General features: G+C 44.8%; 2 protein-coding genes across 4 annotated transcripts in view; one reads left to right on the top strand and one right to left on the bottom strand.

The window, feature by feature from the left end:
* Window positions 1-6331, top strand: part of LOC121550624 (single-minded homolog 2-like) — a 29410-nt gene extending 23079 nt beyond the window's left edge. The window contains exons 5-11 of the mRNA XM_041862952.2: window positions 297-382; window positions 1366-1565; window positions 1767-1873; window positions 3485-3632; window positions 3865-4030; window positions 4373-4787; window positions 5532-6331. Of these exons, the coding sequence (XP_041718886.2) occupies window positions 297-382; window positions 1366-1565; window positions 1767-1873; window positions 3485-3632; window positions 3865-4030; window positions 4373-4787; window positions 5532-6331 (1922 nt within the window). The remainder of the gene's footprint in view (window positions 1-296; window positions 383-1365; window positions 1566-1766; window positions 1874-3484; window positions 3633-3864; window positions 4031-4372; window positions 4788-5531) is intronic.
* A 3048-nt stretch (window positions 6332-9379) lies between these two features.
* Window positions 9380-25047, bottom strand: part of LOC121551977 (biotin--protein ligase) — a 37921-nt gene continuing 22253 nt past the window's right edge. For 2 of the 3 annotated variants that reach the window (XM_041864659.1, XM_041864660.1), the window contains 5 exons: window positions 15471-15538; window positions 15119-15279; window positions 11588-11702; window positions 11205-11418; window positions 9380-10997 (listed from right to left, as the gene is read on the bottom strand). In XM_041864659.1, coding sequence (XP_041720593.1) covers window positions 10826-10997; window positions 11205-11418; window positions 11588-11702; window positions 15119-15279; window positions 15471-15538 — 730 coding nt within the window. In that variant the 3' untranslated portion in view covers window positions 9380-10825. Of the gene's footprint in view, window positions 10998-11204; window positions 11419-11587; window positions 11703-15118; window positions 15280-15470; window positions 15539-25047 lie in introns of those variants that run through there. The other variant, XM_041864661.2, reaches the window with a different exon arrangement.

Here is a 25047-nt window from a genome sequence, read left to right as displayed (position 1 = left end):
CACACACACACACACGCACGCACGCACGCACGCACGCACGCACGCACGCACACACACACACACACACACACTTGGGCTAACCACATCCACATCTGCTGCTTTATTTGGTATTTGGTATTTATTAGGATCCCCATTAGCTGTTGCGAAAGCAGCAGTTACTCTTCCTGGGGTCCACACAAAACATGAAACATGTGCTTATAGTCACTCTCCTCTCTCTCTCTGTGTGTGTGTGTGTGTGTGTGTGTGTGTGTGTGTGTGTGTGTGTGTGTGTGTGTGTGTGTGTGTGTGCGTTATAGAGTACGAAATTGAGCGCTCTTTTTTCCTGAGGATGAAGTGTGTGTTGGCCAAGCGTAATGCAGGACTGACTTGTGGAGGATATAAGGTACTACTATAATGAAATTAAATATTTGAAATCACATTTTTTGGTTACTGTATTCCATGATAATCTGTGTCTCTGGAAGTAGTAAACATTTCATGAATATCAATATAAGAGAGAAAGTAGCTAATTCAAATTAAACACCTACAATTGAAATGCATCAGTTAAAAACAAATATTTATTCTATTTCTACTATTTTGAGATGATTATTTTTCTGTTCTATTGAGGCTACAATGTTATTATAGTGTTAATAGTGTTAACAGGTTATTTGAAACTGCATATTGTTTGTCTGAGAATCTCAGCAGCTGCAGCATTTCCACTTGACTCACTCAAATCTCCAACAACAACTACCTCTTCTAAAACACAGTCCACACAGTCCACAGTCGTTCCTCCACCATCCTCCTCTCTGGATGCAACGGCTATATTCTTCACTCCCTACTTCTTCCCTCTCTTCCCCTCTTCCCCTATAATATAAATCACCTAGCAGATTGCAATTGAGATCTGTTGTAAATTTACATTGGCAATAAACAAGCCGCTTATGTTAAGTAGTGGAATAAATCATCTGTGTGAACTGGGAGACCGCTACTGAATGGCCGGACGAGGCCCGCGCAGGCTTAGGTAAACAGGAAGTGAAGAAGATAAATAGCGGCATTAGCATCTAGGCACGTGGCTGTTCCAGGGATGGAGGGCTGGAGGGGAGCAGTGGAGGAGGGGGGGATGGAGAGGGGCACTTAGTGGGGTGCAGGCTGAGGGTTGAGCCTGCTCTTGCTTTTGCGGAGTGAGTGAGAGTAAGTTTGCTGCATTACCAACAATGTTGTATCTCAATCTACTGTATCTATCTCTCGGATCCACCTAAATGTGGACACAAAACCACATTCAGGACACATAAGGCAAGGTGTAAAGCCTCTCTGTCTAGCTATATCTATGTATGTATCTGTATCTATCTCTATATTGCTGTGTAAAGCCCCTCTCATTTCTCTGCTCCCCAGGTGATCCACTGCAGTGGCTATTTGAAGATCCGTCAGTACGTGATGGACATGGCGCTGTTTGACTCGTGTTATCAGATCGTGGGTCTGGTGGCGGTGGGCCACTCCCTGCCTCCCAGTGGTATCACAGAGATCAAGCTCCATAGCAACATGTTCATGTTTAGGGCCAGCCTGGACCTCAAGCTCATCTTCCTGGACTCCAGGTATGGGAGGGAGGGAGGGAGGGAGGGAGGGAGGGAGGGAGGGAGGGAGGGAGGGAGGGAGGGAGGGAGGGGAAAAAATATACACTGTATGTAAAATGAGACATAAAACATTTAATTAAAAGAAAAAGACAAACATAACAAAGGATCTGAAAATCATGATTTAAAATGTTTTATTTTTGACTCCTGACCTCTGGTTTCAAGGGTGGCTGAGTTGACGGGATACGAACCCCAGGACCTGATCGAGAAGACACTATACCACCACGTGCACGGCTGTGACGTATTCCATCTACGCTTCGCTCACCACCTCTGTGAGTCAGTCCCCCTCTGTGGCCACATTGTGACACTTCTAGCTAAACAACCCACACTCTCCTTGAGAGGGCTAGGGTTTCTATAAGTGGCAACTGTGGAGTTTCTCACAGAATATGCTTGCAGAGGAGAATAAAAATGATACAGTAATCATGATTCAAGGTATTCCTGAGTATGTCAATGGAATTGAGCCTTTTGCAGTCACTCTCTCCCAAGCATTCTGTCTGCATTCTATAGCTACAGTTGAAGTCGGAAGTTTACATACACCTTAGCCAAATACATTTAAACTCAGTTTTTCACAATTCCTGACATAAAAATTCCCTGTCTTAGGTCAGTTAGGATCACCACTTTATTTTAAGAATGTGAAATGTGACAATAATAGTAGAGAGAATTATTTATTTCAGCTTTTATTTCTTTCATCACGTTCCCAGTGGGTCAGAAGTTTGCATACACTCAATTAGTATTTGGTAGCATTGCCTTTAAATTGTTTAACTTGGGTCAAACGTTTCGGGTAGCCTTCCACAAGCTTCCCACAATAAGTTGGGTGAATTTTGGCCCATTCCTCCTGACAGAGCTGGTGTAACAGAGCCAGGTTTGTAGGCCTCCTTGCTCGCACACGCTTTTCAGTTCTGCCCACACATTTGCTATAGGATTGAGGTCAGGGCTTTGTGATGGCCATTCCAATACCTTGACTTTGTTGTCCTTAAGCCATTTTGCCACAACTTTGGAAGTATGCTTGGGGTCATTGTCCATTCGGAAGGCCCATTTGCGACCAAGCTTTTACTTCCTGACTGATGTCTTGAGATGTTGCTTCAATATATCCACATAATTTTCCTTCCTCATGATGTCATCTATTTTGTGAAGTGCACCAGTCCCTCCTGCAGCAAAGCACCCCCACAGCATGATGCTGCCACCCCCGTGCTTCACGGTTGGGATGGTGTTCTTCGGCTTGCAAGCAACTCCCTTTTTCCTCCAAACATAACGATGGTCATTATGGCCAAACAGTTCTATTTTTGTTTCATCAGACCAGAGGACATTTCTCCAAAAAGTACGATCTTTGTCCCCATGTGCAGTTGCAAACCGTAGTCTGGCTTTTTTATAGTGGTTTTGGAGCAGTGGCTTCTTCCTTGCTGAGCGGCCTTTCAGGTTATGTCGATATAGGACTCGTTTTACTGTGGATATAGATACTTTTGTACCTATTTCCTCCAGCATCTTCACAAGGTCCTTTGCTGTTATCCTGGGATTGATTTGCACTTTTCGCATCGTATTTAAACTTCTGACCAACTAGAATTGTGATACAGTGAAATATAAGTGAAATAATCTGTCTGTAAACAATTGTTGGAAAAATTACTTGTGTCATGCACAAAGTAGATGGCCTAACCGACTTTCCAAAACTATAGTTTGTTGACAAGAAATTTGTGGAGTGGTTGAAAAACAAGTTTTAATGACTCCAACCTAAGTGTATGTAAACTTCTGACTTCAACTGTATGTGCACTTCTCTTTCTCTCCCTCAATCTTTTATTCAGGCAAAGTGCAGTCTGTGATTTGATCTCTCACCCCCATCGTTCTCTCTCACCCCTCCCTCTTCTCTCTCACCCCTCCCTATTCTGCAGTGTTGGTGAAAGGGCAGGTCACCACTAAGTACTATCGTATGTTGTCCAAGCACGGGGGCTGGGTGTGGGTGCAGAGCTACGCCACCATCGTCCACAACAGCCGCTCCTCCAGACCCCACTGCATCGTCAGCATCAACTATGTTCTGACGTGAGTCAACACTTTCACTTTTCGACTTGAGTGATGCTGGGACAGTTGAATCACGACCTAAAAAACGTCCATTTAATAGTCTTGGACATTTTGCGGCAGAAAGTCTGGGTTTGAAACACAAGCTAATTTGTAAGGTGGTGCACCCGGTGTGTGTGTGTGTGTGTGTGTGTGTGTGTGTGTGTGTTATGCTTATCCAAGCTGTTCTATGCTGTATGTATATGTCTCGCCACAGGGACGTGGAGTATAAAGACATGCAGCTGTCTCAGGAGCAGAGTCGAGCGGCCAAATCCAGCTTGGCCTTTAAGAGTGGCCCGGCCTCCTTTCAGGACCCCCGCAAACAACTTAAAACCAAAGCAGTCAAGATCAAGAGCAAACTCAAAACAGCCCCCTACCCTCAGGTACTAAAGACTACTGCTCCTCACACCGAGTTACTAATACAGTTCATATGCACATACAGTAGCTGACATACCTGTACAATGTACATTCACATGTACTAAGATATTAGGATGAATTGGTTTTGCCAGCTTGGAAAAAGAGGAGACACTATTCACAATCAGGAACTTTCCTCTTGAAAATTCATGAAATATTCTGTTCATTGTTATCCCAAAAATATAACAAAGTGACTTGATTCTTTGTCATAGCTCAACAAATGAGCTGTACTCAACACTGTCTTCATTGCCTGTCTTTGATAGAAAAGAACAACACCACCATAACCTGTTGTCTATTGCCTCCACCTCCAGCCCAACAGCACCTACCACCCAAACAAGCTGGACTGCTCCCCCCAAGGAGAGGGCTGGAAGGAGAGCCCCCCCTACCCTATGACCCCCTGCCAGGGGCAGAGCTCTGGCCCCTCTGGAGGCCCAGAGGCTGGAGAGGTCCTGTGTAGCATCAGCGCCCCGTATGGCCTCTCCTTCCCCTACCCATATGGACACCTACCCCACACGGACTCCCAGAGGAGGTTGCGACCCACCCAGGGTTCCTCTTCCGCCTCACCTTCCCCCAGCCTGGCCGCCCAGCAGCTGCTCAGCTCCCTGCAGGGTCGAGGGGGCGATGGGCGCTGGAGCTGTGCCAACGCCAAAACCCACCCTGGTCACACCCTGAGGCCCTCTGCTGCATCATGTGCCATCACCACTGCCACTGCAATAGCATATTCCGGTATGGCTCTGGGTCAAAAGCATGGGGAAACGCAAGCTTCCAATCAGCGCTGAGGAACGCAGAGCTCTTTCTACATGCTTTTAAATCAGTTTACACTAGCATTGCTACATTTAACCAGAAATGCTACACTGTAACTGAAAACTATAATGTATATGGTAATTTGGGGTATTATCAACAGTCAAACACTGAGAAACATTTTACTGCAGCATACTCTAAATGATGGTGCATTCTGGGAACATTTGTGGGCAGGGAAAGAATTGCTATATTTCAAATGGTACTGTAATTCAATCTCACAGAATACAGAAACCTTTTGACCACTAGTGGATACATGGTATTGTTTCTGGCTCATTAACATATTTTGAGGTCTGCCTTGTAAGAGGCTGTATTTGTTGCACCATTACTGAAAGTGCTGTACCAATTGAATTGCTATGTGGTAGTAGTGCCCCATCATTTTAAAATGTATAGGGGACAGATTGGTGTGGCAGCAAGTCTTAAACCAGCGACTAACCCAACTTCTAGAGGCGTCTGGCTATATCCTCTAACTGTAATGAATGGCTGCTAATTCTATTTTAGCAACATTCAGTCAAACAGCTAAAGAATCAGTCATTTTACTTGTACTTCACGACTTGCCATTAGCAGGGTTGTAACGTTTTTTAGCTTACAGCTGTTTAAGACCTCGTCTTAGCTCAGTTTCACTGTAGCATTTTAGTCTGAATCTCACCGTAGCATTTCATTTCTTTACAGGCCCTACGGTGAGCAGGAGGTATCCCCCCAGCGAACCCCTCCATGACGGCTTCTCCAGCTGCGTGACCCTGCGCTCTAACAGCAGGTTCAAGGACGAGCCCTATGAGCATCACACGCTTGGCCAGAGGAAGACCACAGAGGACCGCCTGCACTCCCAGTCACAGGCCACGAAAGAGGACAGCAAGCTGCCGTTCAACCGAGACCACCTCCACAAGGCCTCAGAGGGAGGTGGTTGCATAGTAGGGGAGAAGCCTTTGTCCTGTCCCATGCTGAATAGCTCTGTGCTGGGGAAGGCAAGCTGTAAGCAGTCCCGGTCCCTCCACGGCCTGGTCCAGCCCTTCCCCATGCAGGTGGTGCTGGAGCAGCGCAGGAGGCTGTGTATGATGGAGTCCCCCTACAGCCACAGTGCCACCGGCCCCTTGGAGCACACGGACTGCAATGGAGAGCGGAGGACCCCCAAGCTACTGGAGGCTGAGGCGGTGGAGGAGGAGAGGAGGATGTGGATGGGGGTAGGAGTTGAAGTTGGGGTTGGGATGGGGGTGGGAGTTGGGGCAGGCCTGCCAGCCCAGGCGCCGTACGTGTCTTTGAACCTCCACCACGTCTTGGCCAAACACAGCTCCTTCCAGGCCCCGCCCTACGCTGCCCTCGGCCATTTGACGGACAGTTATGGTTACCGCGGCGATGAAATGGGTTCTTATGGCTACAAGAGCCAAAGCCCCGCCTCTAGCCCCTCCCCTGAGACTCACAAAGAGATCCCTCATTACATCGGCACGTCCGTCATCATCACCAACGAGAGGTGACACAGGCCGGGGTTGAAGGTCAAGAAGGGACAGACACCCTGAGGCTTCAGCCTTTTTGGTCATAAGTCAAGTCACTTTCTGGGGACCCTGTCTGGTTAAGACCTCAACATGGCTCTCCATTTCTGTTTTTCCCGATGCTTTCTACACAGATTAACCAATGCCAGACTCCTGTAAGGAGCAGCCAGTAATTTCAGGTTTCTTGAATATATTATATTTTTGGCATACTGTTTAGCCAATAGCATATGTAATGCATTGTCACGTTCTAGTTCAAAGCCATTTCTTTTGATAAGACGTCAATCACCTTTGAGCCATACGGTACATCATTTGAGGTACAAATTGCCTGTGAAGAATACACCCCTCTAATGTTGTAACTCATAGAGGTACCAATCCTACAGACCTGAACAAGAAGAGACTATAGAATGGTCTAAAGCAGCATTTTGATTACATGTAACATGGTTTCAACCCAATTTGCAAGCTAGTTCAAGTGCAAACTGTTTCCAATGCACTTTTTTTTAATGACAGTAACATAAAAAGGAGAACGTGTAAGTTATGCCAACAGAAAATAATAAATGCTGTCACTCCTTACCTTGTATAATGAACAGAAAAATTTGTCACAAAAGTATTGAATGTGAACACTGTCTTGCAAACAGGAATGAGGGTAAATATCCTTCACCCTCTTTTGAAGTTGGAATTAATTTGGTCTATTCTACCCATGGCAGAGATCGGAAACGTAATGTGTATATTTATTATTGTGCAACACATAGCAGCTTGCTTATTTATGAAGGAAACCAGGGTCTAACAAGTATAATGAAAAAAAATCAACTGCATTGGGGGAAATGAAATGAAATAAAACAAGGTAGTTTGCTTTCATTCTGAATAAACAATTCAAATGAAATGTCCTGCCAGACAGTCATTGTCCGTTTCTATTTTCAGCTCTTCTTTATTCCTCAGAATGCATCATGGATATCATCTGGTTATTGAAGAGGTCTATGGACATTGCTGTGATATCAATCACGTCATATGTCCGAATGAGGAACACTTTTATATAATAGTTACATAAATAACCTTCTTACTTTCTTTCTATGAGGTCATCTTGAAATACACCTTTTTGTCCTCCTGCCTGTATCCCATCAACATGGTCACATGGGCCCTCCAAATGTCTGTATGTGGGAGTGTGTTCTCCCAATTACTGCAAGGAACTATCCATACACCCCTCCACATTCCCCTTAGGGCACATATAGACGGTCAGGGAGATATTTAGACAAGCCCCAGTCACACAGCCAGGGGTCCACATCTACACAGTCCGATGACAGCCAAGGACCACTGGAGACACTCCATGTTAACATCTAAACTCAAACACAACTTAGCAGAAGCTCTGAAAGTATTAGGCACTTCCATAAAAAACTGTATTATTCTCATATTAGTGTTATGTACAGTATATCAACAATGGTCCCATGTTATTTCTAAAGCAACCTAAAGGAGCCACAGTGTAATTTGTGCTTTATGGATTTCAGAGGTCAGAAAATGTAAAATGTAACACCAAAAACCCATTACAGGTAACCATTGGGTATTTGCATGTTTCAAATAAAGCCTAAAAACATTCAAATGCAATAATGCACCTTCCACCAGTTTTCAAAGCCACTTCAAAGTTGATGTAAATACAGTATGTCTACTTCATATGCTTGTTTTCCCTGCTAGTCTTTTAGGTTTCATCACATGATGGGATATGAAATCAGTCAACTATTCCCTACATAACCAGTACACATGGCAGAATGCTTGTAAAACAAAGTTCAGCACACATATTAGCACTCAGACAACCATTATTTTCTCAATCTTCCATCCTTCACTTCATTCTGTTTTCTATAACTTATAGAATATAGTTAGTGTAAACATAGAAGCCAAGGATTCCGATCTTACTACCCTTTAAAACGGCATGTCTAGATTTTCTTGAAGAAAAGCTCTGATATTTGAAGGTGAGCCAAAGGGCTTTGCTGTCTCTCTGGGGAGGCTGGATTGAGATGTGGTATTATGCAGCCAATATTAAAGAGGATAGATCCATTTTGACCCTTGAGACCTGCCACTGAAATTGTTTAATAGGATATTGAGGCGGCGCCATTTATGGATCCAGAGGTAAGCTATTTGCTTAATGAACTTTAGGTTTGAGAAACTCCGGAGTCTTTACAGCTGATGCTCCAGTGTACACCCGCACACCATCAGCTACATCAGCACGGTGCAGCTAAAACCTAAATCTCCATTGATCAAAATCGCTACATTGGAAGCCAGTTGTTTTCAACAGTGTTCAGAGGACCATGTTGTTTCCTCAAAAAGTAACAGTATTCATACAACCAGGCACTGTAAATACCTCAACATTGCATTGAATACATTCTCTGTTAGCACACAGCTAAAACTTTGATGAAACCATATTCGGTACATTTACTAAAACCTGAAAAGGGGGGGAATGAGCTTGTAATGAGGTGAGGGCTGCGTCCAGTTTGTGGAGCTTGCGTGCATATTTTCACCTCATCTGGCAGAGACGAGTACAAGGCCTGAGGTGGGTGCTGAAGGCAAATTAGGTGTCATTTAGGAGCATTGGGATGAGCCCAACACAGTGGAGGAGCCCCCCCCCCCCCCCCCCACACCATCCCCACTGGCCACCTGCACCAAGGGGCTCTACCACACCTCATCCCTCCCCCACCGGGAGAGGGAGGGAATATGCTTCCCCACCCCCCTCTCCCACCGCTGGGCAAAGCTGGACTCAATCAACAGTGTCTTTCTCTTTAGGACAGTTCAAGGGGCATGGAGAAAGGAGAGCAGAGCAAAGAAAGCAATAGGAACCCTACCTCCCTTCGTTTAAGAGGCCCCTTCTTGTTGTCCAATGACAGGCCTTTAGATGGGAGATTGGGTTGTTGCAAACAGCATTATTTTGAAGCAGACTTGAAAGCCAATTCCGCTCTAGGCGCATTCGTTCATGTGTCTACACCTTTTGCCTAATACCCATGCAAAGGTATCATCATCTACACAGTATTGTAAGAGTAAGAACAATCCAAGTCCAGTTATCTCCATTTATTTCATTATAGGTTTTTAATAATAGCTCTTATTGGAATGACAAGATATATAATTGATATTTATATATAAGTTTACCAAACAGTTTTTTTATCATACGACTGCAACCAGTATTCCTTTATCACATAATTACATAGTTATAGAGTGCTGATGTTTTACATCAATTGTGTGTTATCAAAATATACAGATCACCTCTTTATCTTACAAATATGTATCTTATGTTAGACATTGAGTATCAATTATAGTCTCTGAAACTTAAAGTAAGGAATACAATCCAGCATGCCTGTCCTAAAGAGTAACAAAAACAAGGTCTCAATCTAACCTCTAAAACATAAAACGCAAGGCTTAAAGTAAGTGATATGAACTTATAGTTCTTAAATTGATGGAGTTCTATGATAACACAAGTTAATACATGACTCAGTGCAACAGGCTTGGGTTATCCCGTAGCTCAGTAGCGACCAATGCTAAACAGTCCAGCAATTGGGATATGTGCCAGCCTTCGGGGCAATCTATCACAACATGTTTGCACTCAATTAATACATTTGCATCTAAGTGTGACCTCCCATGTCAATATAGCATCACAACGTCTTTACGCAAAGCAGATTTGGTACATTTCCAAGCGATAAGTTAAAGACGTGTTTTAACATGTTAATAGCCCTCGCGTCAACACCTCTGGAAAAAAATACTGTTGTCGACCTCTAGCACTTTCTCGAGAGCATTTGAGTGTTGTAACTAAAGATATTACATGGAATACTACATTACAAAAGGAAATAATCAGTGTTGACAATTTGACTTCACAACCTTTGCACAAAATGACTGGTAAATGATACCTAACCTATGCTATTGTACAATTTAATATATGCGAGTTCGGTGAATAACTCATTTTGTATTCTTCATAAACTACTGTATTTTAGAAATCCTGTAGCTGCCAACTATAATTTGATCATGTAATAAAGGTGTAATTGTCCGGGGCTACAACAAAAATGTGTGCTGTTGGGGGTACTCATGGACAGGAGTAATACATGAACTACTCAAGTAATTCCATTACCACCGCACTACACTAAACAGGCCAACTTTAAAAAGCTACCTAAATACCATGGGATGGCATCCTAACAAACATTTTCAGATGCTTTAGGCTCCCAATACGTTTCAGCCAATCTATCAAGTAAAATAAGAGAAAATTAGTATTTTTACTTGCAGATAGGTAATTGATAGATAGGTCAATTAGTTATTCTATCAAGTAAAAAACAAGAAAAAAAATGTAAGTTGTATTTTTCCCTTGCAGATTAGTTGTGTGAGATCTCACAAACAGTTAGAGTATCTCCAACTCAAGCTACATAGGAGCTGGCTAATTTTCTTTCATGATGCCCCTGGCTAAAATGCCCTTCAGGCAACCAGGTGGGGCTACTCTACAGGGATTCTTACAGGGTCCTAGCGTTGCTTGGTGACCACCAGGTTCCTCAGCATGTCGAAGGAGTTGCCGTCAGGCTGCACGGAGACCACGCCCTGCTCCTCGGAGCGCACCTGCAGGAAGCCGTTGTCGTCGAGGCCCACCACGACAGCCTGGGGGCCGTCCTCACTCCACAGACGCACCTGGGTCCCACTGAGACAGGACGGAGAGCACAGCAAGGTCAATGTAGTGTAAACACAATTCCCATGTTTACATGTTATGTCTGAAGCGTGAGAGATTTGTATTGTTGTGTCTGTGTGGGAAAGAAGTTCCTCTTGAATGACAATTAATATTATGAGCTGAGTAGATTTTACAGGTAGCCTACCGAGTATAAAATAATATCCATCCAAGTTATCTTACCTGTGCACCCATCTCTTGTAGTAGAGGGGTAGGACGGCCTCTGACCCCCGTTCCTGGAAGTCAGAGATGAGCTGCTCCAGGGAGGTGAGGGTGCGGCCGATGAGCTGGGCTGAGCTAAGGGCCTCCAGGCTTGTGCCGCGCTCTCGGTTGTGCTGCATCACCAGGTCGTTAATGGCAATGGTGGGGTTGCTGTTGCTGACGTTAAAGCCACAGCCTGGAGAAGCAGATTGTTTAAAGACGTTCATTGAGAAGACACTTCACCAAGAATAACAAAGGGTATTTTATTAAAGCACTGTTTTTTTCTATAAGTTAACAGGTTAAGTCCTCAACAGAAGCTCCATTATACTGCACTTGGATAAACATAAGTAGAAGAGGATTCTGACCAATGAGGAGATGGAAGGTTGGTCCCATGACTGTTGATGTCACCAACACTCCTCCTAGCTTCATCAGGTTACCATAGTAAATGTCATTAGGCCACTTCACCCTTAGGTCGATGTCCTACAACGAGACCAAAACTGACGTTGAGATACACTTTTATATCACACATGCTGGTGTAACACATCAATACATGAATGTACTATTAAATACGGAGATATAGTACACGATACCGTATCTACTTTTATACAACGGGTGGGTCTAATCCTGAATGCTGATTGGTTAAAACCGCATTCCAGCCAGTGTCTATTCCTCAAGTTACCACCGGCTAAATCTGACGTTAAAATAGCCATTTACTCTGTTCCATCTGACTGCGCAATCCACTGTCTCATCAGCCCAGCCAGGCAATTTATGAACTTGATTTCCACTATAAAAAGCATCTAGACATTATCTCACATTTCTTTTATACTAACATTTCGTTTTCAACAACGGAGATTTGTATAAACCTTCCTGTCTCTCTCTCTGACATTTGCAACATTGTTTCAATATTCAAATTCGATCTCCAGCTGTCTCATAGTAACGAACGTGTCGGGATGAGACAGACAGGCAGGCAGCTTTTCTCAGCCAGTCGAAATCATGAAACAGCATAATGTTTATGGATATATATACAAAGAACTATCAATAGAAAACAGGTCAAACGAAACTAAGTGCAGCTAGTTTGCTGTCTTTCCAGCTTCAGTTTGAAGTGATTGTGTTAGTTGTGTTGTTGGCTAGCTCCTCTGAACAACAGTGTCCTGATGAGATAGCACATTTTCTATGCCAGGCGAAATCGTGCATCATTAGCTCATTGTTATGGATGTATCCAAATAAATGTCACTAGAAAACAGCTTAAACAAACGCAAATGCAGCTACTTTGCTGTTATTCTGGCTGCACTGTTTGACGCGACTGTAAGTAAGCCGTAGTTGGCTAGCTAGCAAGCAAGGGATAAGAACGTTGCCAGCCAGTACGCCAATGGAACATTTAGAATGAACGACTGGGTCGTGTCCATAGTTATAGAACAAAAAGACTGAACGACTGGGTCGTGTCTCTGGCAACCGAAACGATAGAACGAATGACCTGCCAGCTTGGGTAGCAACCCTGAATTTGGGTCGGCACTATATCTTGTGGAAGGAAGAAAATAGTATGAATAAATTCATCAAAATAACGTTTTTAATGAAAATATGTCAATCTTATTTGAATATGTTGGTAAACTGTTGTATAAAAGTAATAATGCCCTCGAAGCCGGTGTTTGGAGGATATATTGGCACGGTTTGCCGGCCCTCGACTTCGTCTCGGGCCTAACAACACCGTGCCAATATATCCTCCAAACACCAGCTTCAAGGGAATTATCACTTAAATAATCAAATATGTAATATTACATGTAAGACATAACATGATATACATGAAAATAGTTAGGTCTAGAACAAGCTAAGACAGAAATCGAAATAATTAATAGTTTTACATGCCCTGTCTGTAAAACCAATCTGTACAAGAAATGACATAACTGTGCAAATGTAGCGTCTCCACGGGTTCAAAATGCCATACTGTATGTCTGTCAACCTGAACAGCTCTTCTGAGTATGGCCGGCTTTGAAGGTTAGGTTCTGCCTCATCTGCAGCACATTGCTTAAAACGGCAACCATGTCTGTTTATATTTACCCATAACTCATGGTACACGTCTACAATGGCTTTGACAGGCCTACAGTACCTAAAAAAATGGCATATCCAGCTACATGTAAACCTGGCCTCTAGTCTTGATTAAGAGAGAAATATTTAGGCAAAGCATTGGCTGTTATTTCTTCACGTCCAGTAATACTTCCTGTGCCAGGCATTGGCTTGTTCTACACTTTGGCTGACTGGCCAGAGCCCATAAACAACTGGGCAGTGTGACACCAGAGTGTTTCTCATCACAGACCCCCACACTGCAGCGCATATATTTTCTCACACACACAAACACACCTGGAAGCATAATAGGGCCCTTACACCATGTAAAATAGATGCTTAATGAGAGAGGGGGAGAAAGGAGAGTTCTAGCACAGAACCTTTTGATCAGTGAGTTAGACACACCATCCATTTGGAGAGGGAAGTGCATTGCGTTGAATAGAACAAGAAGAGGGACACCTGACTGGCCATAAACAGCTGTGTGAAAACTGGAGCCCTTTATTCGGCATAAGGAGCGCTCCCAATGGAAAATGTATCAGTGCAGTAAGTAAAGTATTCTAGTGATGACAGGTTAACCTCAGTGACATTGATTGGGATAGGGCAGGTCTATGGCTGTAGCTTGGAGATACACTACATGACCAAAAGTATGTGGACACCTGCTCGTCGAACATCTCATTCCAAAATCATGGGCATTAATACGGAGCTAGTCCCCCCTTTGTTGCTATAACAGCCTCCACTCTTCTGGAAGGCTTTCCACTAGATGTTGGAACATTGCTGCAGGGACTTGCTTCCACAAGCGCATTAGTGAGGTCGGACACTGATGTTGGGCGATAACGCCTGGCTCGCAGTCAGCGTCCCAATTCATCCCAAAGTTGTTCGATGGGGTTGAGGTCAGGGCTCTGTGCAGGCCAGCCAAGTTCTTCCACACTGATCTCGACAAACCATTTCTGTATGGACCCCGTTTTGTGCACGGGGGCATTGTCATGCTGAAACAGGAACTTCCCCAAACTGTTGGCACAAAGTTGGAAGCACAGAATCGTCTAGAATGTAATTGTATGTTGTAGCATTAAGATTTCCCTTCACTGGAACTAAGGGGCCTAGCCCGCACCATAAAAAACACCAAACGTTACAGTTGGCACTATGCATTCGGGCAGGTAGTGTTCTCCTGGCATCCGCCAAACCCAGATTCTTCCGTTGGACTGCCAGATGGTGAAGCGTGATTCATCACTCCAGATTACGCGTTTCCACTGCTCCAGAGTCCAATGGCGGCGAGCATTACACCACTCATGGTGATCTTAGGCTTGTGTGAGGCTGCTCGGCCATGGAAACCCATTTCATGAAGCTCCCGACTAACAGTTATTGTGCTGACGTTGCTTGCAGAGGCAGTTTGGAACTTGGTAGTGAGTGTTGCAACCGAGGACAGATTATTTTTACGCGCTACGTGCTTCAGCACTCGATGGTCCCGTTCTGTGAGCTTGTGTGGTCTATCACTTCGCAGCTGAGCCGTTGTTGCTCCTAGACGTTTCCACTTCACAATAACAGCACTTACAGTTGACCTAGGCAGCTCTAGCAGGGCAGAAATGTGACGAACTGACTTGTTGGAAAGGTGGCATCCTATGACAGTGCCTCTTTGAAAGTCACTGAGCTCTTCAGTAAGGCCATTCTACTGCCAATGTTTGTCTATGGAGATTGCGTGGCTGTGTGCTCGATTATATACACCTGTCAGCAACGGGTGTGGCTGAAATAGCCGAATCCACTAACTTGAAGGGGTGTCCACATACTTTTGTATATATAGTGTAGCTTGGTGGTAACCATGCAGCAGTACGTAGTGTTTGTACCTGGTAACCGGGAAGGGTGCGTACGGCCTCCACCACGGCCAGGGCAGCCAGGTGCTGCAGGAAGGGGATCCTCTGGCCTAGTCTGGAGCGCACAGCCACTTGCACATGCACACTGAACATAGCACATCCCAGAGGACTCAGCCACGCATTCCCCCCGCGGCCTGACACACGGAAAACGCAACAGAAAACACACAAAAAGACAGTGAGAGGAGACGTGATGTAACAATCCACCTTTAGGTTATTCATCGGAACGAGGTACAAAAATGTACCAATGTAGGTGAATTTAAGAGTACTAGCTAAGTGAGGGAGAGAGAGAGCGAGAAAGAAAGCGAGCGCTGTGGTGGAAACTGACCTCTACCCTGGGTCTGTCGAGCAGCTACAGCCATTAACCCCATTTCCTCAGGCAGCTGGAGCATCAACCTGTGGAGGACAGGAGGGAAGGAAGGTGTCAGAGTATGAAAGTGTTGCCTTCACATAACTGATTAGTGATAGAGTATTATTCATACACTAACAACACTATGTAAATGACATCCTCTGAGAAAAATAGTAGTTGAGTCGCTAGTTTAGTTCTGCATTCACTCATTGGTGTCACAGAAATAATTTCCCAAAGTATTAGCTAGCTGAGGAGGAAGGGCTGAGTCGAGTGGTCCTTCTATCACGTTCACACACACAGTGTCAGTGCTGGGCATTCACTACACCGCATGTGACGTGTCTACTTCAACAACTCGCCAAAAACATAGGCCTATTTCATATGTGATTAGTCTAACACAAATACACAAACAACTGCCTTTCCATTGAGAGTAAAAAAAGGACTGTTGATCAATCATTTTCAAATATTTTCTCCTTTCTCTCAAGTAGCTTGGCTGCAGGGGCCTGGTAGTTAATATTTCCTTTCTAGAAGGCCCCGAGCTACTAGTGTCGCTCTGGATGGCCACCCTGCATTAATCACACTCGGTTAAAGATAAACTACTCAGGCAGGAGGTGTTAACTCTGCACCTCTCCTTTCACCCCAAACACACACCAGAAATGCCACAAACACACACAGGCCCTGGAGCTAATGCGTTTCAAACACAATCTTTTTACATTTTAGTCATTTAGCAGATGCTCTTATCCAGAGTGGCTTACAGGAGCAATTAGTGTTAAGTGCCTTGCTCAAGGGCACATCAAGAGATGTTTCACTTAGTTGGCTCTGGGATTCGAACCAGCGACCTTTCGGTTACTGGCCCAACGCTCTTAACCACTAGGCTACCTACCTGTTCTTATCCAAACATTTGGTCAGCAAGCTGTTTAAGGATGGTGTGTGTGTATACACTGTGCAGTGTGTAGAAAATGCACATGAATGTACACACACCTAGCTTCAATGGCTCTGGAGTCTTTCTATACTAAACACTGTTATACAGTGCAAAGACTCACAATACGCCATGGCCAATGTACACGTTGAGAATCTCAAACAAATCCACATGGCCAAAATAGACACATTTTGATCTTTGTATTTGACAGTTGGATGCACTACTGTCGGTCAATAACCATGAAGCAAAATCTTTGAACAAGCGGTCATCTCCAGAGAAAATGAATTGACCCAGAGGGCTTAGCCAAGAACCCCTCCATCGACTCAATAAAATGTTATTTGTCACATGCACCGAATACAACCGGTGTAGACTTTACTGTGAAATGCTTACTTACATGCCCTTCTTCAACAATGCAGAGTTAAAAAGTAAGAAAGATTACAATAAAATAACAATAACGAGTCTATATACAAGGAGTACCAGTACCGAGACAATGTGCTTGGGTACAAGGTAGTTGAGGCAATTACGGTAATATGTACATGTAGGTAGGGGTAAAAGTGACTAGGCAATCAGGATAGATAATAAACAGAGTAGCAGCAGCGTATTTGAAAATGTGGCTATGTGCGAGTGTGTGTGGCGTCAATATGCATGTGTGTTTTGTGTGTGTGTGAGAGTATGTAGTGTGTGTGTGTGTGTTGGAGTGTCAGTGTATGATGTGTGAGTGTGCAGAGCCAGTGCAATGGAGTCAGTGCAAAAAAACGAAATAAACAAATAAAACAAGGCGGTCAATGCAAATAGTCCGGGTAGCCATTTGATTAATTGTTGAGCAGTCTTATGGCTTGGGGGTAGAAGCTGTTCAGGAGCCTTTTGGTCCCAGACTTGGTGCTCCAGTGCCGCTTGCCATGCTGTAGCAGAGAGAACAGTCTGACTTGGGTGGCTTGAGTCTTTGACAATTTTTAGGGCCTTCCTCTGACACCACCTGGTATAGAGGCCCTGGATGGCAGGGAGCTCGGCACCGGATGGCAGGAAGCTCGGCCCCAGTGATGTGCTGGGCCGTACGCACTACCCTCTGTAGTGCCTTACAGTCGGATGCCAAGCTGCTGCCATACCAATTGGTGACGCAGCCAGTCAACATGCTTTCAATGGTGCAGCTGTATATTTTTTGAGGATATGAGGGCCCGTGCCAAATCTTTTCAGCCTCCTGAGTGGGAAGAGGCATTGTCGTGCCCTCTTCACGACTGTGTTGGTGTGTTTGGACCATGATAGGTCCTTAGTGATGTGGACACCGAGGAACATGAAGCTCTTGACCCGCTCCACTACAGCCCCGTCGACTTGAATGGGAGACGTGCTAAGCACTCCTGTTTCCTATAGTCCACGATCAGCTCCTTTGTCTTGCTGACGGTGAAGGAGAGGTTGTTGTCCTGGGACCACACTGCCTGGTCTCTGACCTCCACCCTACAGGCTGTCTTCATCATCGTCTTTGATCAGGCATACCATCATCGTGTCGTCGGCAAACTTAATGATGGTGTTGGAGTAGTGCGCGGCCACTCAGACGTGGGTGAACAGGGAGTACAGGAGGGGACTAAGTACGCACCCCTGAGGGGCCCGCGTGTTGAGGGTCAACTTAGCGGATGTGTTGTTGCCTACCCTCACCAGCTGCGGGTGGCTTGTCAGGAAGTCCAGGATACAGTTGCAGAGGGAGGTGTTCAGTCCCAGGGTCCTTAGTTTAGTGATGAGCTTGGTTAGTGATGGTGTTGAACGCTGAGCTGTAGCCAACGAACAGCATTCTCACGTAGGAGTTCCGTTTGTCCAGGTGTGAAAGGGCAGTGTGGAGTGCAATAGAGATTGTGTCATCTGTGGATCTGTTGGGGCAGTATGCGAATTGGAGTGGGTGTCTGAGATGATGGCATTGAAGTGAGCCATGACCAGCCTTTCAAAGCATTTCATGGCTACAGATGTGAGTGCTACGGGGCCCCGATAGTCATTTAGACAGGTTACCTTGGCGTTCTTGGGCACGTGTGTTGAGGGTCAACTTAGCGGATGTGTTGTTGCCTACCCTCACCAGCTGTGGGTGGCTTGTCAGGAAGTCCAGGATACAGTTGCAGAGGGAGGTGTTCAGTCCCAGGGTCCTTAGTTTAGTGATGAGCTTGGTTAGTGATGGTGTTGAACGCTGAGCTGTAGCCAACGAACAGCATTCTCACGCAGGAGTTCCGTTTGTCCAGGTGTGAAAGGGCAGTGTGGAGTGCAATAGAGATTGTGTCATCTGTGGATCTGTTGGGGCAGTATGCGAATTGGAGTGGGTGTCTGAGATGATGGCGTTGAAGTGAGCCATGACCAGCCTTTCAAAGCATTTCATGGCTACAGATGCGAGTGCTACGGGGCCCTGATAGTCATTTAGACAGGTTACTTTGGCGTTCTTGGGCACTGGGTCTGCTTGAAATATGTAGGTATTACAGACTGGGTCGGGGAGAGGTTGAAAATGTCTGTGAAGACACTTGCCAGCTGGTTAGCACATGCTCTGAGTAACAATCCACCTGGCCCTGCAGCCTTGTGAATATTAACCTGTTTAAAAGTCTTACTCACATCGGCTACGGAGAGCGTGATCACACAGTTGTCCAGAACAGCTGGCGCTCTTATGCATGGTTTAGTGTTGCTTGCCTCGAAGCGAGCATTCAAGGCATTTAGCTCGTCTGGTAGGCTCGTGTCACTGGACAGTTCACGGCTGGGTGTCCCTTTGTAATCCATGATAGTTTGCAAGCTCTGCCACATGCAACAAGCGTCAGAGCTGGTGTAGTATGATTAGATCTTAGTCCTGTATTGACGCTTTACCCGAGGGTGTAATGGGATTTCTTATAAGCTTGAAAGCAACAGCTCCAGCCCTTAGCTCAGTGCGGATGTTGCCTGTAATCCATGGCTTCTGGTTGGGATATGTATGTACGGTCACTGTGGGGACGCCGTCGTCGATGCACTTATTAATGTAGCCGGTGACTGATGTGGTAAACTCCTCAATGCCATCGGATGAATCTCTGAACATATTCCAGTCTGTAATAGCGAAACAGTCCTGTAGCTTAGCATCCGCTTCATCGGACCACTTCCGCATTGAGCTCGTCACTGGTACTTCCTGTTTGAGTTTTTCCTTGTAAGCAGGAATCAGGTGGATAGAGTTATGGTCAGATTTTCCAAATGGAGTGCGAGGGAGAGCTTTGTATGAGTCTCTGTGTGTGGAGTAAAAGTGATCTAGAGTTTTTTCACCTCTAATTGCACAGGTGACATGCTGGTATTAATGAGGTAGGACAGATTTCAGTTTTCCTTAAGAAAACTGCTCCACAAGACTGGGGAGCTGGCAGGGCAGATGAGAGTTGGGGAATGTGGGCTTTCCTATGCAAAGAGGCTGTGTCAGCCAATCACATTACAACAGTCCTCTTGTTAATCCTACCAATGTGGCCAAACAGCCTTGTTTAAAGACAGAGTTTATGGAAGGGATAGCTGGGGTTACTGCCACCAATGAAGACTCAATCTAGGACCTACAATATGGTATGTCTGGCTAAGAGCTACTGGGGCTCACTTTAATGTAGGGACTTGTTCACTGTGCTCGGATGTAAAGCAGTGCAGAATTAATTATCGAAAAGTTCATCAAAACATAATAACTCCAATGTATCAGATGAAAAATGGGAGTCTGAGTGGGTTGGGGAGCTACTGAGTCATTTCATAACATTATAAGGTCATTCCATGTCATTATTTTTGATCTGAAAATTAAGGTAATTGATTGCACCCAAATTGGCTCTTATAATTGATAGGATTCACATAACATTCAACAAATATAGTACCCAACATCCAATTTGGACCAAACTTCTTCCTACCATTGAGTAAGCCATGAGGAATCCTATAAAATGGTCCATATATTTTAATCATGACAAAAGCTATTGGTTTTACACCCAAAGATGCAAAGGGGGGGGTTGGGGACATCACCAGAATCACAGGGAATACATTACAAAGGACGAAGAAGTAATACTCCACACTACTTCTCAGACTGATAAAGAACTGATACTGTATACTAGTTGTTGGCTTCGGGACATGTCTCTGAATGTCCTTGAATGGCACAGCCAGAGCCCGGACATGAACCTGATCGAACATCTCTGGAGAGACCTGAAAATAGCTGTGCAGCCAACATGACAGAGCATGAGAGGATCGGGAGAAACTCCTCAAATACAGGTATGCAAAGCTTGTAGCGTCATACCCAAGAAGACTCGAGGCTGTAATCGCTGCCAATGGTGCTTCAACAAAGTACTGAGTAAAGGCTCTGAATACTTATGTAAATCTGATATTTCCGTTTTTTAATTTGTAATACATTTGCAAAAATGTCTAAAAACATTATGGGGTATTGTGTGTAGACTGATGAGGGGAAAAAACAATTGAATCCATTTTAGAATAAGGCTGTAACGTAACAAAATGTGGAAAAAGTCAAGGGGTCCGAATACTTTCCAAAAGCACTGCATTTCAGTCCTATAAATTAAAATGGCCAATTTGGGTGCAATCAATTAGCTTAGTTTCTCAGAGATTAAATTACACTGAACAAAAATATAAACGCAACATGTAAAGTGTTGGCCCCATATTTAATGAGCTGAAATAAAATATCCCAGAAATGTTCCATACGCACAAAAAGCGTATTTCTCTCAAATGTTGTGCACAAACTTGTTTACATCCCTGTTAGTGAGCATTTCTCCTTTGCCATGACAATCCATCCACCTGACAGATGTGGCATATCAAGAAGCTGATTAAACACCATGATCATTACACAGGTGCACATTGTGCTGGGGACAATAAAAAGGCCACTCTAAAATGTGCAGTTTTTGTCACACAACACAATGCCACAGCTGTCTCAAGTTTTGATGGAGCGTGCAATTGGCATGCTGACTGCAGGAATGTCCACCAGAGCTGTTGCCAGAGAATTTCATATTAATTTCTCTACCATAAGCTGCTGCCTCCAACGTAGTTTTAGAAAATTTGGCAGTAAGTCCAACCGGCCTCAACTGCAGACCACGTGTAACCACGCCAGCCCAGGACCTCCACATCCAGCTTCTTCACCTGCGGGATTGTCTGAGACCAGCCATCCGGACAGCTGATAAAACTGGTGGTTTGCACAACTGAAGAATTTCTGCACAAACTGCGTGCTTTCGTCCTCACCAGGTTCTTGACCTGACTACAGTTCGGCGTAATAACCGACTCTTATCCAGAGCGACTTACATACATATTATTATTATTTTCTTCATATTGGCCCCCCGTGGGAATCGAAACCACAACCCTGGCGTTGCAAGCGCCATGCTCTACCAACTGAGCTACACGGGGCACGTAGTGGGCAAACGCTCACCTTCGATGGCCACTGGCACGCTGGAGAAGTTTGCTCTTCATGGATGAATCCCAGTTTCAACTGTACCGGGCAGATGGCGTGTATGGTGTCATGTGGGCGAGCAGATTGCTGATGTCAACGTTGTGAACAGAGTGCCCCATGGTGGTGGTGGGGTTATGGTATGGGCAGGCATAAGCTACAGACAACGAACACAATTGCATTTTATTGATGGCAATTTGAATGCACAGACATACCGTGACGAGATCTTGAGGTCCATTGTCGTGCCATTCATCCGCCGCCATCACCTCATGTTTCAACATGATAATGCACGGCCCCATGTACCAAGGACCTGTACACAATTCCTGGAAGCTGAGAATGTCCCAGTTCTTCCATGGCCTGCATACTCACCAGACATGTCACCCATTGAGCATGTTTGGGATGCTCTGGATCGACATGTATGACAGCGTGTTCCAGTTCCAGCAAATATCCAGCAACTTCGCACAGCCATTGAAGAGGAGTGGGACAGCATTCCACAATCAACAGCCTGGTCAACTCTACGTGAATAAGATGTGTCGCGCTGCATGAGTCAAATGGTGGTCACACCAGATAATGACTGGTTTTCTGATCCACGCCCCTACCTTTTTTTTAAGGTACTTGTGACCAACAGATGCATTTCTGTAATCCCAGTCATGTGAAATCCATAGATTAGGACCTAATTAATTAATTAATGTCAATTGACTGATTTCCTTATATGAACTGTAACTCAGTAAAATTTTAGAAATTGTTGCATGTTGCGTTTATATTTTGGTTCAGTGTATATTTCAACAAATGAATGTTTAATGAATGCTAATCTTATCTGTCTCTAACTACAGAAACGATTTCAGAACAATCTGAGATGGTGGTGCTTTTTGAGGTAGTTACTATTGTTAGCAGCAAATCCCTGCAAATATGTCAGAGAGATGCATGGCGGAGAGAGTGGTGGAAGCCAAAAATAGTAATGAGAGAAAATGTCCAGAAATAACCAAATGCTGATTTGCAGACATAGGAATGTGTCCTCTCAAACTGAAAGTAATTAAAATGGACGTGGTGTAATTGCCCAACAGCCAAGAAACTGCCATCACGTGCTCAACGAGGAAAAACCAACAAAAATAAAAAACCTGTGAGGTCAAAAAACTGAAGCCTTCAAAAAGTTCTAGACATGGGGAAAACATGTTTTAAATAACTTGAATATTAATGGAGTATTCTGCTGTACTTTCTTCACCAAACTAAGATGAATAAAATGTTAATAAAATGCAATTTATGTTAATCAATTATGATGTTGAGTAATGCTTGGCCATGAACCTGTGTTAAGAAAATAGCTTTCATGCATGTTTTAGTTTAGAAAAGGCATGAAATCCTGTATACTGCCATATCATAGTAAATCTCACACTGCTTTTCCAAATCTTCCCTCACACAGACACGCACAGTATTTGTGTGCTGCAGTGTGAGCTGTGTGTGTGAACCCTGTTAGCAGGAGCATGACCTCCCTGCGGCTGAGGCCAGTTAGGAGGTGGCCAGGCTCGGAGCACCATGCAGGTGCCCTAATTGAGCACTGGCGCTGTTTGGCAGGACCACCAGAGAACCGTGTGTGCCGTTCCGTGACGACGGCCGTCCCCTTGCCAATCAAGGCGCGAGGTGAAGCGAACAGGGGGCCCAGCTGGCTCTCTGGAGTCCTTCAGCCCCAGAAATTCTCTTTTAATAAGAACATCAGCGCCTTAACAAGGCTAGGAAGACTGGCGCTGACCTCCTCACCAGGCTGCCAGGGTAGCGCTATCCACTGTTAAGTGTCTGATACAGTGTCTGATACAGCTGGGGGTGTGGGTCGCGTGTGGGTGTGCATGTTTGCTTCAATTTGTGTGTGTGAGCGTGTGTTTTTACGTTGTTTACAGCCGAGGAGGAAGATAATGGATTGAGATGCAGTGGGAAGTGGGTGAATGAAGAGATGTTCTACTGGTAATGTGAAAAGATGCCTTGTAAATAGGAAACAGCCTACGCATACTAGATCGACTACAGTAAAAGTGTAGAAAGTTTGAAGCACTTCATGAAAACACTTTGATGAATACTCAAAGTCAACCATCACAATAGGCAATTTCCACCCCAAATCGTGGACCACTGATTCATACAGTGCATTCGGAAAGTATTCAGACCCCTTCACTTTTCCCACATTTTGTTATGTTACAGCCTTATTCTAAAATTGATTAAAAAAAAAAAAAAACATCAATCTACACACAATACCCCATAATGACAAAGCAAAAACAGGTTTTTCATTTTTTTTTCAAATCTATTAAAAATAAAAAACTGAAATATCACATTTACCTAAGTATTCAGACACTTTACTCAGTACTTTGTTGAAGCACCTTTGCCGCAATTACAGCCTCGAGTCTTCTTGGGTATGACGCTACAAGCTTGGCACACCTGTATTTGGGGAGTTTCTCCCATTCTTCTCTGCAGATCCTCTCAAGCTATTTTCAGGTCTCTCCAGAGATGTTCGATCGGGTTCAAGTCCGGGCTCTGGCTGGGACACAAGTACATTCAGAGACTTGTCCCGAAGCCACTCCTGCGTTGTCTTGGCTGTGTGCTTAGGGTCGTTGTCCTGTTGGAAGGTGAACCTTCGCCCCAGTCTGAGGTCCTGAGCGCTCTGGAGCAGGTTTTCATCAAGGATCTCTCTGTACTTTGCTCCATTCATCTTTCCCTCGATCCTGACTATTGTCCCAGTCCCTGCCGCTGAAAAACATCCCCACAGTATGATGCTGCCACCACCATGCTTCGCCGTAGGGATGGTATTGGCCAGGTGATGAGCGGTGCCTGGTTTCCTCCAGACGTGACGTTTAGCATTCAGGCCAAAGAGTTCAATCTTGGTTTCCTCAGACCAGAGAATCTTGTGTCCTTTAGGTGCCTTTTGGCTAACTCCAAGCAGGCTGTCATGTGCCTTTTACTGAGGAGTGGCTTCCGTCTGGCCACTCCACCATAAAGGCCTGATTGGTGGAGTGCTGCAGAGATGGTTGTCCTTCTGGAAGGTTCTCCCATCTCCACAGAGGAACTCTGGAGCTCTGTCAAAGTGACCATTGGGTTCTTGGTCACCTCCCTGACCAAGGCCCTTCTCCCCCGATTGCTCAGTTTGGCCGAGCTGCCAGCTCTAGGAAGAGTCTTGGTGGTTCCAAACTTCTTCCATTTAAGAATGATGGAGGCCACTGTGTTCTTGGGGACCTTCAATGCTGCAGACATTTTTTGGTACCCTTCCCCAGATCTGTGCCTCG

Source organism: Coregonus clupeaformis, chromosome 35 (genome assembly GCF_020615455.1).
Source record: "Coregonus clupeaformis isolate EN_2021a chromosome 35, ASM2061545v1, whole genome shotgun sequence".
Lineage (NCBI taxonomy): Eukaryota > Metazoa > Chordata > Actinopteri > Salmoniformes > Salmonidae > Coregonus > Coregonus clupeaformis.
The sequence above is the reverse complement of the archived record's forward strand: the minus strand, read 5'-3'. Positions and strand labels throughout refer to the sequence as shown.